This window comes from Salvelinus namaycush, unplaced genomic scaffold (assembly GCF_016432855.1).
Source record: "Salvelinus namaycush isolate Seneca unplaced genomic scaffold, SaNama_1.0 Scaffold1646, whole genome shotgun sequence".
In the NCBI taxonomy this organism is placed as follows: Eukaryota; Metazoa; Chordata; class Actinopteri; order Salmoniformes; family Salmonidae; genus Salvelinus; species Salvelinus namaycush.
The window spans coordinates 395-16,558 of NW_024058393.1; the positions used below are offsets into that span (position 1 = coordinate 395).

A 16,164-nucleotide genomic window follows, 5' to 3' on the forward strand; every position below is an offset into this window, starting at 1 on the left:
CTCTCTATAGAGTTAGAGATAATAACATGGTGTGTGTGTGTGTGTGTGTGTGTGTGTGTGTGTGTGTGTGTGTGTGTGTGTGTGTGTGTGTGTGTGTGTGTGTGTGTGTGTGTGTGTGTGTGTGTGTGTGTGTGTGTGTGTGTGTGTGTGTGTGTGTGACAGAGTGTGCAGGTGGTACATGTTGGTATTTCTCTAAATGTGTTACATTGCTGAAGCTGTCAGGGGGAGGGAATGTGACAAGTCGGTTACATGGTTGACGTTCTGACTGTTTTCTCACGGGAAAAGCGCTCCAGAACCAGGGGGCGTTTAGTGTGACTAGCTGTCGGGTCAGAACAGATGGAGAGCACAGGAATCTGCTTCGCTCATTGCTTTCCAGAATATAGACTTCGGGGCCCTCCAGTCTAGTCCTATGCCTATTACTATTAGGCTATTTAGTATACAAATAAATAAAGCAAACGCTTCTTACACGTATGAGCTATATTATCTCAAAACCGTTAATTAAGTTACGCATTGTAAGCAATTACACATTAATTTATTGATCTGTATTACTTTAATATTTCGGTGCAAGTGGTTACTGTTTCTCGCCCGCGGGGGCTATGTGAAGGTGTGTGTGTGTGTGTGTGTGTGTGTGTGTGTGTGTGTGTGTGTGTGTGTGTGTGTGTGTGTGTGTGTGTGTGTGTGTGTGTGTGTGTGTGTGTGTGTGAGTGGATATTTACTGCTCTGCAACATGACGCTGTTGTAGGCTATCTTCAGACCTGCGCGTGCTGCCGTACTAATATTTATAAGAGCTATCTGGATATGGCGCCAAGAACATCCGTGCATGTCCGCGTTAAGACACACACACACACACACACACACACACACACACACACACACACACACACACACACACACACACACACACACACACACACACACAGAGAGAGAGACCGAGAAGTTCGTCCGCTCGGGGCGTGGTTTGGAGCGTGTCATTCAAGCGGAGGAGTCAGCTGCGGGCACGAGTCTGGGCGGGGTGACGTGTGCGGAGCTGGAGCCCAGGCAGCAGCAGAAGTTCGTTATTAATGTCAGGACTTCCTCCTGTCTGTTAGTCACTAGCCTACTGCCTACTACTCCCCGAGGCGCCCAACGGGTTTACACGGATATTCCATCCTGTCGAAATGAAACGGAACTTTTACGCTACAAAACAGAACTGTTGATTCTGGTGGACCCGCACCCTTCTTACCAGATACTACGATGTGAATAAATAGGCATTTCCAGGATTTATTGGTGGATTTTTGTGGTTACTGAAAGGCGGGACGTGGTCGGGCCATACTGGGGCGGAGGAGCGGTTGGTCAACCATGCTGTGGCCAGGTTTAGCGCACTGGGTAGCGGCTGTGTTTCTCTGTAGGGTCGCCTCGGCGCAGTACACCAGCGATCAGTGCAGCTGGAGAGGAAGGTAGGCTATAAGTTTATTATTGTATGTGTGTTATTCGACAGGTTTTATTAAGCCTTATAGGATGTAGGCTATAAAGGCTATAAAGCCTACAATCCTGTTGCTTAACAATCTCTTTTGGTTAAGGAGTGTTGGGTAAAGGCTATGGCAGTGTTGCTATCGAAACAGTATAATAGACGTATACAGTCAGTCCAACAACGGTAGATTTTCTGGAAACCCTCGTTTCCTCCCTGCACTTCCAGATGTTGCGCAATAGTGTCCTCAACAGCGAGACCATAGCATATTTGCAGGTGCAAACAGGTTGGATAAATTAAGTCTAATGCATTTAATATTTTTTGCAATAACGGGGGGAAGGGGGGGGGGGGGGGGGGGTGAACCACTTGTCTGTTGCTCATTAAGTAGACTTTCAGTTGTAGCTCCAGAAATGACTAAATATAATTCATTAAACCCGTGGAAATAAGAGGGGAGACGGAGGTCAGGGGCTGTTTGGGCATCAACACCCCCAGCCTCAGAGTGAGAGAGAGAGAGAGAGAGGGAGAGGTCGAAAGAGAGAGAGTAAGAGAGAGAGTGAGAGAGCGAGGTGGAAAGAGTGTGAGAGAGAGATGGAAAGGAAGAGCATATAAAGATATATAAAGCAAGGGAGATAGAGATATGTCACCATGAAAAGCTGTAAGACTCTTTAACTTCCTTATACAATGAGATTGTGTTTATACATGCGTTATGTAGTTCAGGCCTGATGGATTTGCATAGGGAATGTTTTTGCTTCTCCTGTCCTGTAGCCTATAGCTATGTGAGCTCCAATTGGCGGCGCGCCATAATATTCAAAGAAAACACGATAACATATTTTGAGCTGTTCCAGCATACCAAATCTCCGTGCGCTAAAAGGAGAGCTTGGGTTGAGCGCTTGGACCGTGGAGCCGCCAGAGGGGAAAGGAGAGGGTTGCAGCGCTTATACCTCGTGCCAAGTTCATACCTTACCTTTCATATACTCATAAAACTGTGTTCTAGGCTATTGTATATAGCATGGCACCCTCCAGAAAGCGAGTGCGCAGCCACTTCTGTAATTACAGTAAAATGAACAGGTCCATATGGCCTGCCCTTTGATCCGTCGTTTTAAGACGCTGCGTAATAAAAATAACGACTGTGCGACGCTTTCTTGTTGCTGCGGTGGAGTTTTCTTTTGAAGACATCAACTTAGAACACGTTTATAATCCTTTACTGATCTTAATGTGCGCGCATCCAAGATAACCGACCGCATCCTCCCTCCCCTGCGCTCCGGGTTTTGGTCACATCGGGTCACAGTTTATCTCGAGAGAAATACTCATACCGTAATCAAGTTGCTCTTTAAACGACCTCTTAACTAACTGATAAGGTATCATGCGTTGGAAGTTTGGAACTATTAAATATGTTTGTGTGTGTGTGTGTGTGTGTGTGTGTGTGTGTGTGTGTGTGTGTGTGTGTGTGTGTGTGTGTGTGTGTGTGTGTTCATCTTTATGACCAACAACATTGTTTCCTCAAACATCTAAATATAAATATATCATAGCAAGTTTCCTAACCTCTTCTATCCCCCTCTACCCTCTCCTCCTCCCATCATCATAACCTCTTCTATCCCCCTCTACCCTCTCCTCCTCCCATCATCATAACCTCTCCTCCTCTCCTCTCCCATCACCATAACCTCCCCTCCTCTCCTCCCCATCACCATATACTCCTCTCCCATCATCATAACCTCTCCTCCTCTCCCATCACCATAACCTCCCCTCCTCTCCTCCCCATCACCATATACTCCTCTCCCATCATCATAACCTCTCCACCTCCTCATCACCATAACCTCTCCCCTCCTCCTACTCCCTCCTCCTCATCACAATAACCTCCTCTCCCATCATCATAACCTCTCCCCTCCTCCTACTCCTCCTCCCCATCATCATAACCTCTCCCCTCATCACCATAACCTCCCCTCCTACTCCCTCCTCCTCATAACCTATCCCCTCCTCCTCCCTCCTCCGTATCACCATAACCTCTCTCTTCCTTCCGCAATACCTTAACTTATTCTCTACCCTACTGTCCCCCTCTCTCCTCCTCCCTCTTCTACTATACCCCATATATCTGCCTCTCTCTCCCTCTCTCCTCCTCCCTCTTCTACTATACCCCATATCTCTGCCTCTCTCTCCCTCTCCCATCCTCCCTCTCTCCCCCTCCCTCTCTCATCCTCCCTCTCTCCCTCTCTCATCCTCCCTCTCTCCCTCTCTCATCCTCCCCTCTCTCCTCCTCCCTCTCTCCCTCTCTCATCCTCCCCTCTCTCCCTCTACTTTACCCCATATCTCCGCCTCTCTCTCCCTCTCTCATCCTCCCTCTCTCCTCCTCCCTCTCTCATCCTCCATATCTCCCTCTCTCATCCTCCCTCTCTCCCTCTCTCCTCCTCCCTCTCTCCCTCTCTCATCCTCCCTCTCTCTCTCTCTCTCCTCTTCTACTATACCCCATATCTCCGCCTCTCTCTCCCTCTCTCCTCCTCCCTCTCTCCCTCTCACCTCCTCCCTCTCTCCTCTCCCAGTGGTCTGACCCACGAGTCTCACTCCCGTGATGTGGAGCAGGTATACCTGCGTTGCTCCCAGGGCAGTCTAGAGTGGCTCTATCCTACTGGGGCCCTCATCGTCAACCTGCGGCCCAACACGGAGCCCACGTCTGGGGCTTCCCCCGGCCTGCACGCCTGCATCAAGCCCCAGACAGACTCCCGCGGATCACACCTCTACCTGGAGAGAGCTGGACAGCTCCGCCTGCTGATGTCCGAGACAGAACAGGTAGATGGTCAGTCAGTCAATCAGTCAGTCAATCAGTCGGACGGTCAGTCGGACGGTCAGTGAGTCATCTGTCAGTCTAGTCAGCCAGTCAGCCAGTCAGTCAATCAGTCGGTCGGTCAGTCAGACGGTCAGTGAGTCATCTGTCAGTCTAGTCAGCCAGTCGGTCAATCAGTCGGTCGGCCAGTCAGTCAGTCGGTCGGTCAATCAGTCGGACGGTCAGTCGGACGGTCAGTGAGTCATCTGTCAGTCTAGTCAGCCAGTCAGCCAGTCAGTCAATCGGTCGGTCGGTCAGTCGATCAGTCAGTCGGTCGGTCGGTCAATCGATCAGTCAGTCGGACGGTCAGTCACATTTATTCATAAATCCCTTTTTTTTACATCAGAAGTTGTGACAGATATTTTACAGTAACCTGGCTTAGAACATCACAGAACATGTTACATAGGCAAAACATGCTTAAGTTTAACCACTGTACATATAACTGTTGCTATATTCATAAATTACTTCTGTGAATATGATTAGCTCAGCGTCATTACACCAGCACATTACACCAGCACATTACACCAGCACATTACACCAGCACATTACACCAGCACATTACACCAGCACATTACACCAGCACATTACACTAGCACATTACAATAGCACATTACACTAGTACATTACACTAGTACATTACACCAGTACATTACACCGGTACATTACACCGGTACATTACATTTACATTTAAGTCATTTAGCAGACGCTCTTATCCAGAGCGACTTACAAATTGGTGCATTCACCTTATGATATCCAGTGGAACAACCACTTTACAATAGTGCATCTAACTCTTTTAAGGGGGGGGGGAGGGGTTAGAAGGATTACTTTATCCTATCCTAGGTATTCCTTAAAGAGGTGGGGTTTCAGGTGTCTCCGGAAGGTGGTGATTGACTCCGCTGACCTGGCGTCGTGAGGGAGTTTGTTCCACCATTGGGGTGCCAGAGCAGCGAACAGTTTTGACTGGGCTGAGCGGGAACTGTACTTCCTCAGAGGTAGGGAGGCGAGCAGGCCAGAGGTGGATGAACGCAGTGCCCTTGTTTGGGTGTAGGGCCTGATCAGAGCCTGAAGGTATGGAGGTGCCGTTCCCCTCACAGCTCCGTAGGCAAGCACCATGGTCTTGTAGCGGATGCGAGCTTCAACTGGAAGCCAGTGGAGAGAGCGGAGGAGCGGGGTGACGTGAGAGAACTTGGGAAGGTTGAACACCAGACGGGCTGCGGCGTTCTGGATGAGTTGTAGGGGTTTAATGGCACAGGCAGGGAGCCCGGCCAACAGCGAGTTGCAGTAATCCAGACGGGAGATGACAAGTGCCTGGATTAGGACCTGCGCCGCTTCCTGTGTGAGGCAGGGTCGTACTCTGCGAATGTTGTAGAGCATGAACCTACAGGAACGGGTCACCGCCTTGATGTTAGTTGAGAACGACAGGGTGTTGTCCAGGATCACGCCAAGGTTCTTAGCACTCTGGGAGGAGCACACAATGGAGTTGTCAACCGTGATGGCGAGATCATGGAACGGGCAGTCCTTCCCCGGGAGGAAGAGCAGCTCCGTCTTGCCGAGGTTCAGCTTGAGGTGGTGATCCGTCATCCACACTGATATGTCTGCCAGACATGCAGAGATGCGATTCGCCACCTGGTTATCAGAAGGGGGAAAGGAGAAGATTAATTGTGTGTCGTCTGCATAGCAATGATAGGAGAGACCATGTGAGGATATGACAGAGCCAAGTGACTTGGTGTATAGCGAGAATAGGAGAGGGCCTAGAACAGAGCCCTGGGGGACAACAGTGGTGAGAGCACGTGGTGCGGAGACAGATTCTCGCCACGCCACCTGGTAGGAGCGACCTGTCAGGTAGGACGCAATCCAAGCGTGGGCCGCGCCGGAGATGCCCAACTCGGAGAGGGTGGAGAGGAGGATCTGATGGTTCACAGTATCAAAGGCAGCCGATAGGTCTAGAAGGATGAGAGCAGAGGAGAGAGAGTTAGCTTTAGCAGTGCGGAGCGCCTCCGTGACACAGAGAAGAGCAGTCTCAGTTGAATGACTAGTCTTGAAACCTGACTGATTTGGATCAAGAAGGTCATTCTGAGAGAGATAGCAGGAGAGCTGGCCAAGGACGGCACGTTCAAGAGTACATTACACCAGTACATTACACTAGTACATTACACTAGTACATTACACTAGTACATTACACCAGTACATTACACCAGTACATTACACCAGTACATTACACCAGTACATTACACTAGTACATTACACTAGTACATTACACTAGTACATTACACCAGTACATTACACCAGTACATTACACCAGTACATTACACCAGTACATTACACTAGTACATTACACTAGTACATTACACTAGTACATTACACCAGTACATTACACCAGTACATTACACTAGTACATTACACCAGTACATTACACCAGTACATTACACCAGTACATTACACCAGCACATTACACCAGCACATTACACTAGTACATTACACTAGTACATTACACCAGTACATTACACCAGTACATTACACCAGTACATTACACTAGTACATTACACCAGCACATTACACTAGTACATTACACTAGTACATTACACCAGTACATTACACTAGTACATTACACCAGTACATGTATATATTTAATCATGTTTGATATATTTCCAGGCGCACGGCAGGGTGCAGTGTTTCTCCCTGACAGAGGGGGCGCTGTTCATAGAGGCAGTGGGACAGCAGGACATCAGCAGGAGGATCACAGCGTTTCAGTATGAACTGGTGGCCAGCCACGGACCTGGAGCTCACCTCTACCCACACCTCAACACTGGCACTGGTAAGAGACCAACACACACACACACACACACCTGAACACTGGCACTGGTAAGAGACCCACACACACACACACACACACACACCTGAACACTGGCACTGGTAAGAGACCAACACACACACACACACACACACACACCTGAACACTGGCACTGGTAAGAGACTAACACACACATTCCATGGAGGAACCCAGGCGATAGAACCCGTTCCCCAGATCAAGGGCAGTACAAAGTAACATGACAGATGGACAGAGTCAGTGACAGAGTCCAGAGAGAGGAGGAAGAATGAACCACTGGTTCAACTGACCCCTAGACACATTAAATAGACCCTGTGTTAGCTGAAGAATGAACCACTGGTTCAACTGACCCCTAGACACATTAAATAGACCCTGTGTTAGCTGAAGAATGAACCACTGGTTCAACTGACCCCTAGACACATTAAATAGACCTTGTGTTAGCTGAAGAATGAACCACTGGTTCAACTGACCCCTAGACACATTAAATAGACCTTGTGTTAGCTGAAGAATGAACCACTGGTTCAACTGACCCCTAGACACATTAAATAGACCTTGTGTTAGCTGAAGAATGAACCACTGGTTCAACTGACCCCAAGACACATTAAATAGACCTTGTGTTAGCTGAAGAAGGGGAGGAGGAGGTAGAAATGGGGGGGGGGGCAGGAGATGACAGGAGTTAAACAGGGTGACTGTCTGTCTAGCCTAATAAAGCAGTCTAGCCCAGACCCACACACCCACAGCCCTGCTGTCACTCAAGAGACAGACAGACCAGACCAGAGACCCCCCCTCTCCTCTCTCCCGTCTCCCTCCCTCCTCTCTCTCTCCCTCTCTGACATATAAAAACAAGCAGGCTAATCAACAGGTCACACTGGGGTCAAGCCCAGGGGTCAGCCAATCATCATCCAGCTGTCAGTCAGCGGTGTCTGCTGCAAGACGGGGAGAGGATATGATTGGTCAGATGGAGAATGGAGGGAGGGAGGGAGAGTGGGAGAGAGAGAGAGGTTTGTATCTGCCTAGTACAGGTATGGAGGGAGGGAGGGAGAAAGAGAGAGAGATATGTTTTGTATCTGCCTAGTACATGTATGGAGGGAGGGAGGGAGAAAGAGAGAGAGATATGTTTTGTATCTGCCTAGTACAGGTATGGAGGGAGGGAGGGAGGGAGGTTTGTATCTGCCTAGTACACAGAGAGAGAGAGAGAGAGAGAGAGAGATTTTTATCTGCCTAGTACAGGTATGGAGAGAGAGAGGTTTGTATCTGTCTAGTACAGGTATGTGTGTGCCATAAAACCAGACAGACAAAGAGAAAGACTGTGTGTGTTTAATAGTTGTTTTACTGGCAGACAGGGTCAAAGGTTACCACCCTGACTACCCTCTCTCCCACCTGTTGTTTCACTCTCTCTCACTCACACACACACACACACACACACACACACACACACACACACACACACACACACACACACACACACACACACACACACACACACACACACACACACACGTGAAAATCATCATCTTGTCATCTTGTACCCTCCCCCATAGATATCCATCTCATCCCACCCTCTCTCCCTCCTCATTCCTCCCTCCTCACCTCTCCCTCCTCACCCCTCCCTCCTCACCCCTCCCTCTCTCCATCCCTTCGTCTCTCCCTCCTCACCCCTCCCTGATCTCCCTCCTCATCCCTCATTCCTCCCTCTCATTACTCCCTCTCTCCCTCCTCAAGAGTGTGCAAAGCTGTCATCAAGGCTATTTGAAGAATCTCAAATTTAACATATATTTTAATTTCTTTAACACTTCTTTGGTTACTACATGATTCCATATGTGTTATTTCATAGTTTTGATGTCTTCACTATTATTCTACAATGCAGAAAATAGTAAAAATCAAGAAAAACCCTTGAATGAGTAGGTGTTCTAAAACTTTTGACCGGTAGTGTATACTGTATGGTGGTGTATGGTGGTGTGCAGTGGTGTATGGTGGTGTGTTGTGTGGTGCTGTATGGTGGTGTGCGGTGGTGTGTGGTCGTGTGTGCGGTGGTGTGTGGTGGTGTATGGTGGTGTGTTGTGTGGTGCTGTATGGTGGTGTGTGGTGGTGTATGGTGGTGTGTGGTGTTGTGTGGTGCTGTATGGTGGTGTGCGGTGGTGTATGGTGGTGTGTTGTGTGGTGCTGTATGGTGGTGTGTGGTGGTGTGCGGTGGTGTATGGTGGTGTGTTGTGTGGTGCTGTATGGTGGTGTATGGTGGTGTGTGGTGGTGTGTGGTGGTGTGCGGTGGTGTGTGGTGGTGTATGGTGGTGTGTGGTGTTGTATGGTGGTGTGCGGTGGTGTGTGGTGGTGTGCGGTGGTGTGTGGTGGTGTGCGGTGGTGTGTGGTGGTGTGTGGTGGTGTGCGGTGGTGTGTGGTGGTGTATGGTGGTGTGTGGTCGTGTGTGGTGGTGTATGGTGGTGTATGGTGGTGTGCGGTAGTGTGTGGTGGTGTATGGTGGTGTGTTGTGTGGTGCTGTATGGTGGTGTGTGGTGGTGTGTGGTGGTGTGCGGTGGTGTATGGTGGTGTGTTGTGTGGTGCTGTATGGTGGTGTGGTGTTGTGTGGTGCTGTATGGTGGTGTGTGGTGCTGTATGGTGGTGTGGTGGTGTGCGGTGGTGTATGGTGCTGTATGGTGCTGTATGGTGGTGCTGTGTGGTGTTGTGTGGTGGTGTATATGTCATGTGTCTCATGTCTCTCTCTCAGCCTCCTGTACACCCTGCACAGATGACCAGATCCTGATGGCGGTATGCACCAGCGACTTTGGTAAGCACACACAGGTACGCACAACACCACAACACACACACTCACAGAACAATGGCACAGGACAATCATTAAGTTTCCTGGCGACACGACAGTGGTAGGCCTGATCACCAACTACGATGAGACAGCCAATAAGGGAGGATGTCAACGCCCCCCATCCACATCGACTGTAGGGGAGCAGGTGAAGAGAGGTTCACCTTCCTCTGTGTCCACATCACTGAGGGATTAACATGGTACACACACACACACACACACACACACACACACACACACACACACACACACACACCACCACCACCACATTTACATTTACATTTAAGTCATTTAGCAGACGCTCTTATCCAGAGCGACTTACAAATTGGTGCATTCACCTTATGATATCCACCACCACCACCACCACCACCACGCCTTCCCCCTCAGGAGGCATGGGCCCTCAGATCCTCAAAATGTTCTACAGCTGCACCATTGAGAGCATCTGACTGGCTGCGTCTCCGCCTGGTATGGCAACTGCTTGGCATCCGGCGAGGGTAGTGAGGGTGGTGCAGTACATCACTGGGGCCGAATTCACTGCAATCCAGGACCTTTATACCAGGCGGTGTCAGAGGAAGGCCCTAAAAAATGGTCAAAGACTCCAGGCATCCAAGTCATAGACTGTTCTCTCTGCTACGGCACGGCAAGCGGTACCGATACACCAAGTCTGGAACCAGCAGGACCCTGCTTCTACCCCCAAGACATAAGACTGAACAAGACCGCTAAATAGTTAACCAATAACTATCTGCACTATCCGCATTGAACCCCATTACACCAACTCTTTAGACCCATCACATACACTGCTGCTACTGTTTATTACCTATCCTGTTGCCTAGTCACTTTATCTCTACCTACATGTACATATCTACCTCCATTACTTCGTACCCCTGCACATAGACTCAGTACTGGTACCACGTCTATATAACAAAGTTATCATAGACTCAGTACTGGTACCACGTCTATATAGCCAAGTTATCATAGACTCAGTACTGGTACCACGTGTGTATAGCCAAGTTATCATAGACTCAGTACTGGTACCACGTGTTTATAGCCAAGTTATCATAGACTCAGTACTGGTACCACGTGTTTATAGCCAAGTTACTCGTGTTATTTTTCAATTACTTTAAAATGTTTCTCTCTGCATTGTTGGGAAGGGCCCGTCAGTAAGCATTTCACTGCTAGTCTCCACCTGTTGTTTACCAAGCATTTCACTGTTAGTCTCCACCTGTTGTTTACCAAGCATTTCACTGTTAGTCTACACCTGTTGTTTACCAAGCATTTCACTGTTAGTCTCCACCTGTTGTTTACCAAGCATTTCACTGTTAGTCTCCACCTGTTGTTTACCAAGCATTTCACTGTTAGTCTCCACCTGTTGTTTACCAAGCATTTCACTGTTAGTCTCCACCTGTTGTTTACCAAGCATTTCACTGTTAGTCTCCACCTGTTGTTTACCAAGCATTTCACTGCTAGTCTCCACCTGTTGTTTACCAAGCATTTCACTGCTAGTCTCCACCTGTTGTTTACCAAGCATTTCACTGTTATTCTACACCTGTTGTTTACCAAGCATTTCACTGTTAGTCTACACCTGTTGTTTACCAAGCATTTCACTGTTAGTCTACACCTGTTGTTTACCAAGCATTTCACTGTTAGTCTACACCTGTTGTTTACCAAGCATTTCACTGTTAGTCTACACCTGTTGTTTACCAAGCATTTCACTGTTAGTCTACACCTGTTGTTTACCAGCATGTGACAAATGTTATTTGATTTGATTTAGAACACAGCCACAAACAGCACCAGCTGTAAAGGACATGAACAACCCTTCTCATCACTCTCTCTTCCCCTCTCTCTCCTCCCCATATCTCTCTCCTCCCCATATCTCTCTCCTCCCCATATCTCTCTCCCCCCTCTCCTCCCCATATCTCTCTCCTCCCTCTCCTCCCCATATCTCTCTCCTCCCTCTCCTCCCCATATCTCTCTCCTCCCCATATCTCTCTCCTCCCCATATCTCTCTCCCTCTCTCTTTCTCTCCAGCGGGTCGCGGCAGTATCAGTGGCGTTGACACGCCCTCGTCATCAGTCCACTCCTCCGTTGCCGTGACGCTAAGCCGCCTGTTCCATCAGAAGAGCGGAGTGTTCTCTTTGGACGGAGCCAGAGGAAAGGGGTGGTCCGGACGTCTGAACACGCCCCTGCGGTGCCGGCTGCAGCCGAGGGAAGAGGGGGAGTTCCTGTTCACGGGGGCAGTGCGGTTCGGAGAGGCGTGGCTTGGCTGCTCCCTGCACTACCGCCACTTTCTGAAGCTCTACCGGACCGCCCTGGAGACAGGAAGTAACCCCTGTCACATGGACACAGACTGAGGCCCGCCCCCTCCGCCCAGGACACAACCAATCAGGGAACAGGATTGGGAAACAAACTCAGCGAATCAGGGACATAGAGAGAGAGGGATGGGTCGCTGACTGGACTGACAGGGCCCTGATCCAAATCAGAGGAGGGAGGTCGTAAAGGGGCGGAATCTTTGATATGACTGAGATGTGATTGGACGTGGTCCCAAGCCCTGCTAACCGATTGGCTGAAGCTCTTACAGTTGCCTAGCAGCAAGGATAGTTGGCCTGTGTCTGAACAGTTCTAAAGCCATCTGTCGTCATAGAATGTCTTAAGACCCTGGTGTGTGTGTGTGTGTGCGCATGTGTTGGAAATAGATGTAAATATGATCATTGTTGTAATGAAAGTTTGCTTTGTGAAAAGCTTTATGTACAGTTTAGAGGTTGTCTTCTGACAGAAGTGTATAGTGGGTTCCTGCACAGTGTGTGTGTCTTAGCGTGTTCATGTGTTTGTGTGTGTCTTTGTGTGTGTCTTAGCGTGCTCTTGTGTGTCTTAGCGTGTTTGTGTGTGCGCACTAGCATGTGCGCGCTAGTGAGTGTGTGAACGTGTATGTACTAGCCTGTGGATGTGTGTGTGCGCTAGCGTGTGTGGTTCTGCAGTAGCTTGTGTGAAGGTGTGTGTGTGACCGTGTGTGTGAAGGTGTGTGTGTGTGTGTGTGTGTGTGTGTGAAGATGTGTGAAGGTGTGTGTGTGAAAGTGTGTGTGTGTGTGTGAAGGTGTGTGTGTGTGTGTGAAGGTGTGTGTGTGTGTGTGTGTGAAGGTGTGTGTGAAGGTGTGAAGGTGTGTGTGTGTGTGTGTGAAGGTGTGTGTGTGTGTGTGTGAAGGTGTGTGTGTGAAGGTGTGTGTGTGTGAAGGTGTGTGTGTGTGTGAAGGTGTGTGTGTGAAGGTGTGTGTGTGAAGGTGTGTGTGTGTGTGTGTGTGTGTGTGTGTGTGTGTGTGTGTGTGTGTGTGTGTGTGTGTGTGTGTGTGTGTGTGTGTGTGTGTGTGTGTGTGTGTGTGTGAAGCTGTGTGTGTAGGCGTGTGTGAAGGTGTGTGTGTGACCGTGTGTGTGTGAACATGTGTGTGTGACCGTGTTAAAGTACAATAGCACTCTGGCTCTCTGTTCTGGGGAATAAACTATCTTCCTGGAACAAGTCTTTATTTTACTGTGTCGAGATGTGTCTGAGTCACATTGGATTTCTCTACAGTGTTTATGAGGTACTGTTTTGAAGTATCCTCATTTGTGTGTGTGTGGGCGTGTGGGCGTGTGTGTGGGCGTGTGTGTGTGTGTGTGGGCGCGTGTATGTGTGAGCATGTGTGTGTGGGTGTGTGTGTGTGGGCGCGTGTGTGTGTGTGCATGTGTGTGTGTGTGTGGGCGTGTGTGTGTGTATATATTATCACAGTAAAGGGAGAGAGAGTGGGGGCAGACTTTTATGATCCATTTTATTTATTTTCCGACACCTTCGGCCAAGACCACTTCAACAACCACACTGGTGCGAGTGTGTGTGTGCGTGCATGTCTGTTGTAGATTAATTCATTGTCCAATGTTCACATATGTCCAATGGAAATGTGCATTTGGTCTATCCCCTCTGAAAGACACACACACACACACAGGTTGGACTGAGTGGTGGAGGAGGAGAAGGATGGAGGAAGGGAGAATTGGAGGGAGGGGGAGGTAGAGAAGGATGGAGGGTTGAAAAGGAAAGATGGAGGGGTGCCCTCTGTGTCAGTGGGGGGGTGTCACATTTCCCCTCTTTTCTCAGGAAGAACAGCAATGTTTGGAATGTCCCCCTCTCTCTCTCACACACACACACTCTCAGCTGGGTTGTGAGTGTACACTCACTCGAGTTCGTAAAATGTCTACCCTGCTAGAGCTGCCCCCGTCAGGTCTACTCTGCTAGAGCTGCCCCCGTCAGGTCTACCCTGTTACAGCTGCCCCCGTCAGGTCTACCCTGTTGGAGCTGCCCCCGTCAGGTCTACTCTGCTAGAGCTGCCCCCGTCAGGTCTACCCTGTTACAGCTGCCCCCGTCAGGTCTACCCTGTTGGAGCTGCCCCCGTCAGGTCTACCCTGTTGGAGCTGCCCCCGTCAGGTCTACCCTGTTGGAGCTGCCCCCGTCAGGTCTACCCTGCTGGAGCTGCCCCCGTCAGGTCTACCCTGTTGGAGCTGCCCCCGTCAGGTCTACCCTGTTGGAGCTGCCCCCGTCAGGTCTACCCTGTTAGAGCTGCCCCGGTCAGCTGTAAGTGCTGTTATTGTGAAGTAGACACTTCTTGGAGCAACAGCTCAGCCATGAAGTATTAGACCACACAAGCTCACAGAACGGGACCCCTGAGTGCTGAAGCGCGTAGCGGGTAAAAAATCGACTGTCCTCGGTTACAACATTCACTGCTTCTGGAAGCAACGTCAGCACAATAACTGTTCGTTGGGAGCTTCATGAAACGGCCGAGAAGCCGCACGTTGGCTGGAGTGGTGTAAAGCTCAGCGCCATTGGATTCTGGAGCAGTGGAAATGACTTCTCTGGAGTGAACTATCTGGCAGTTCGACGGACCAATCAGGGTTTGGCGGATGCCAGGAGAATGCTACTTGCCGCATTGCATAGTGCCAACTGTAAAGTTTGGTGGAGGAGGAATAATGGTCTGGGGCTGTTTTTCATGGTTCAGGCTAGTCCCCTAAGTTCCAGTGAAGGGAAATCTTAATGCTAAAGCATACAATGACATTCTAGATGAATCTGTGCATCCCACTTTGTGGCAACAGTTTGGGGAAGGCCCTTGCATGTTTCAGCATGACAATGCCCCCATGCACAAAGTAAGGTCCATACAGAAATGGTTTGTCAAGATCAGTGTGGAAGACCTTGACTGGCCTGCACAGAGCTCTGACCTCAACCAGATCGAACACAAGCCAGGCCTAATCGCCCAACATCAGTGCCCGACCTCACTAATGCTCTTGTGGCTGAATGGAAGCAAGTCCCTACAGCAATGTTCCAACATCTAGTGGAAAGCCTTCCCAGAAGAGTGGAGGCTGTTATAGCAGCAAAGGGGGGACCAACTCCATAGTAATGCCCATGATTGTGGAATGAGATGTAAGATGAGCAGGTGTCTACATACTTTTGGTCATGTAGTGTATACTCTAGTTATATATACATGAGACACAACATATAACATAACCATGAATGGAAGTTCAACACATTTTTTTATTCAACCTTTATTCAACTAGGCAAGTCAGTTAAGAACCAATTCTTATTTACAATGACGGCCTACCCCAGCCTAACTTTCTCCTAATCCGGACAATGCTGGGCCAATTGTGCGCCGCCCTATGGGACTCCCGATCACGGCCGGTTGTGATACAGCCCGGGATGGAACCCGGGTCTGTAGTGACGCCCCTAGCACTGCGATGCAGTGCCTTAGACCGCTGCACCACTCGGGAGGTTTATTAAGACCGGGAGAGAAGAAGGATAGAGGAGGATGAACCTTTAGTGTGCTTTAATGATAGGAGAGAAGAAGAGAGGTGGATGAACCTTTAGTGTGCTTTAATGATAGGAGAGAAGAAGAGAGGAGGATGAACTCATAGTGGGTTTTAATGATAGGAGAGAAGAAGAGAGGAGGGTGAACCTTTAGTGTGCTTTAATGATAGAGGAGAGGAGGGTGAACTTAGTGTGTTTTAATGATAGGAGAGATGAAGAGAGGAGGGTGAACTCATAGTGGGTTTTAATGATAGGAGAGATGAAGAGAGGAGGATGAACTCATAGTGGGTTTTAATGATAGGAGAGAAGAAGAGAGGAGGGTGAACCTTTAGTGTGCTTTAATGATAGAGGAGAGGAGGGTGAACTTAGTGTGTTTTAATGATAGGAGAGATGAAGAGAGGAGGGTGAACTCATAGTGGGTTTTAATGATAGGAGAGATGAAGAGAGGAGG

General features: G+C 49.2%; 1 protein-coding gene across 2 annotated transcripts; it reads left to right on the forward strand.

The window, feature by feature from the left end:
* Positions 1–990: 990 nt before the first annotated feature.
* On the forward strand, positions 991–12,971 carry LOC120037231 (meteorin-like protein). 2 transcript variants are annotated; one of them, XR_005474787.1, is made up of 6 exons: positions 991–1,436; positions 3,982–4,228; positions 6,915–7,077; positions 9,812–9,871; positions 11,930–12,573; positions 12,917–12,941. XR_005474787.1 is itself a non-coding variant. In XM_038983408.1 (5 exons), the coding sequence occupies exons 1-5, from the start codon at positions 1,339–1,341 to the stop codon at positions 12,250–12,252; spliced, it is 891 nt and encodes a 296-aa protein (XP_038839336.1). In that variant the 5' UTR covers positions 991–1,338; the 3' UTR covers positions 12,253–12,971. The 2 variants fall into 2 exon arrangements, 1 of the variants encoding a protein (XP_038839336.1); XM_038983408.1 differs by having other exon boundaries at positions 11,930–12,971.
* Positions 12,972–16,164: the final 3,193 nt, after the last annotated feature.

Excerpts from the sequence above, each read along its gene's own strand:
- LOC120037231 (XM_038983408.1), top strand. The coding sequence starts at position 1,339 with ATGCTGTGGCCAGGTTTAGCGCACTGGGTAGCGGCTGTGTTTCTCTGT. Across the intron at positions 1,437-3,981 it reads CAGTGCAGCTGGAGAGGAAG|TGGTCTGACCCACGAGTCTC; the intron begins GTAGGCTATAAG and ends CTCCTCTCCCAG. Across the intron at positions 7,078-9,811 it reads ACACCTCAACACTGGCACTG|CCTCCTGTACACCCTGCACA; the intron begins GTAAGAGACCAA and ends TCTCTCTCTCAG.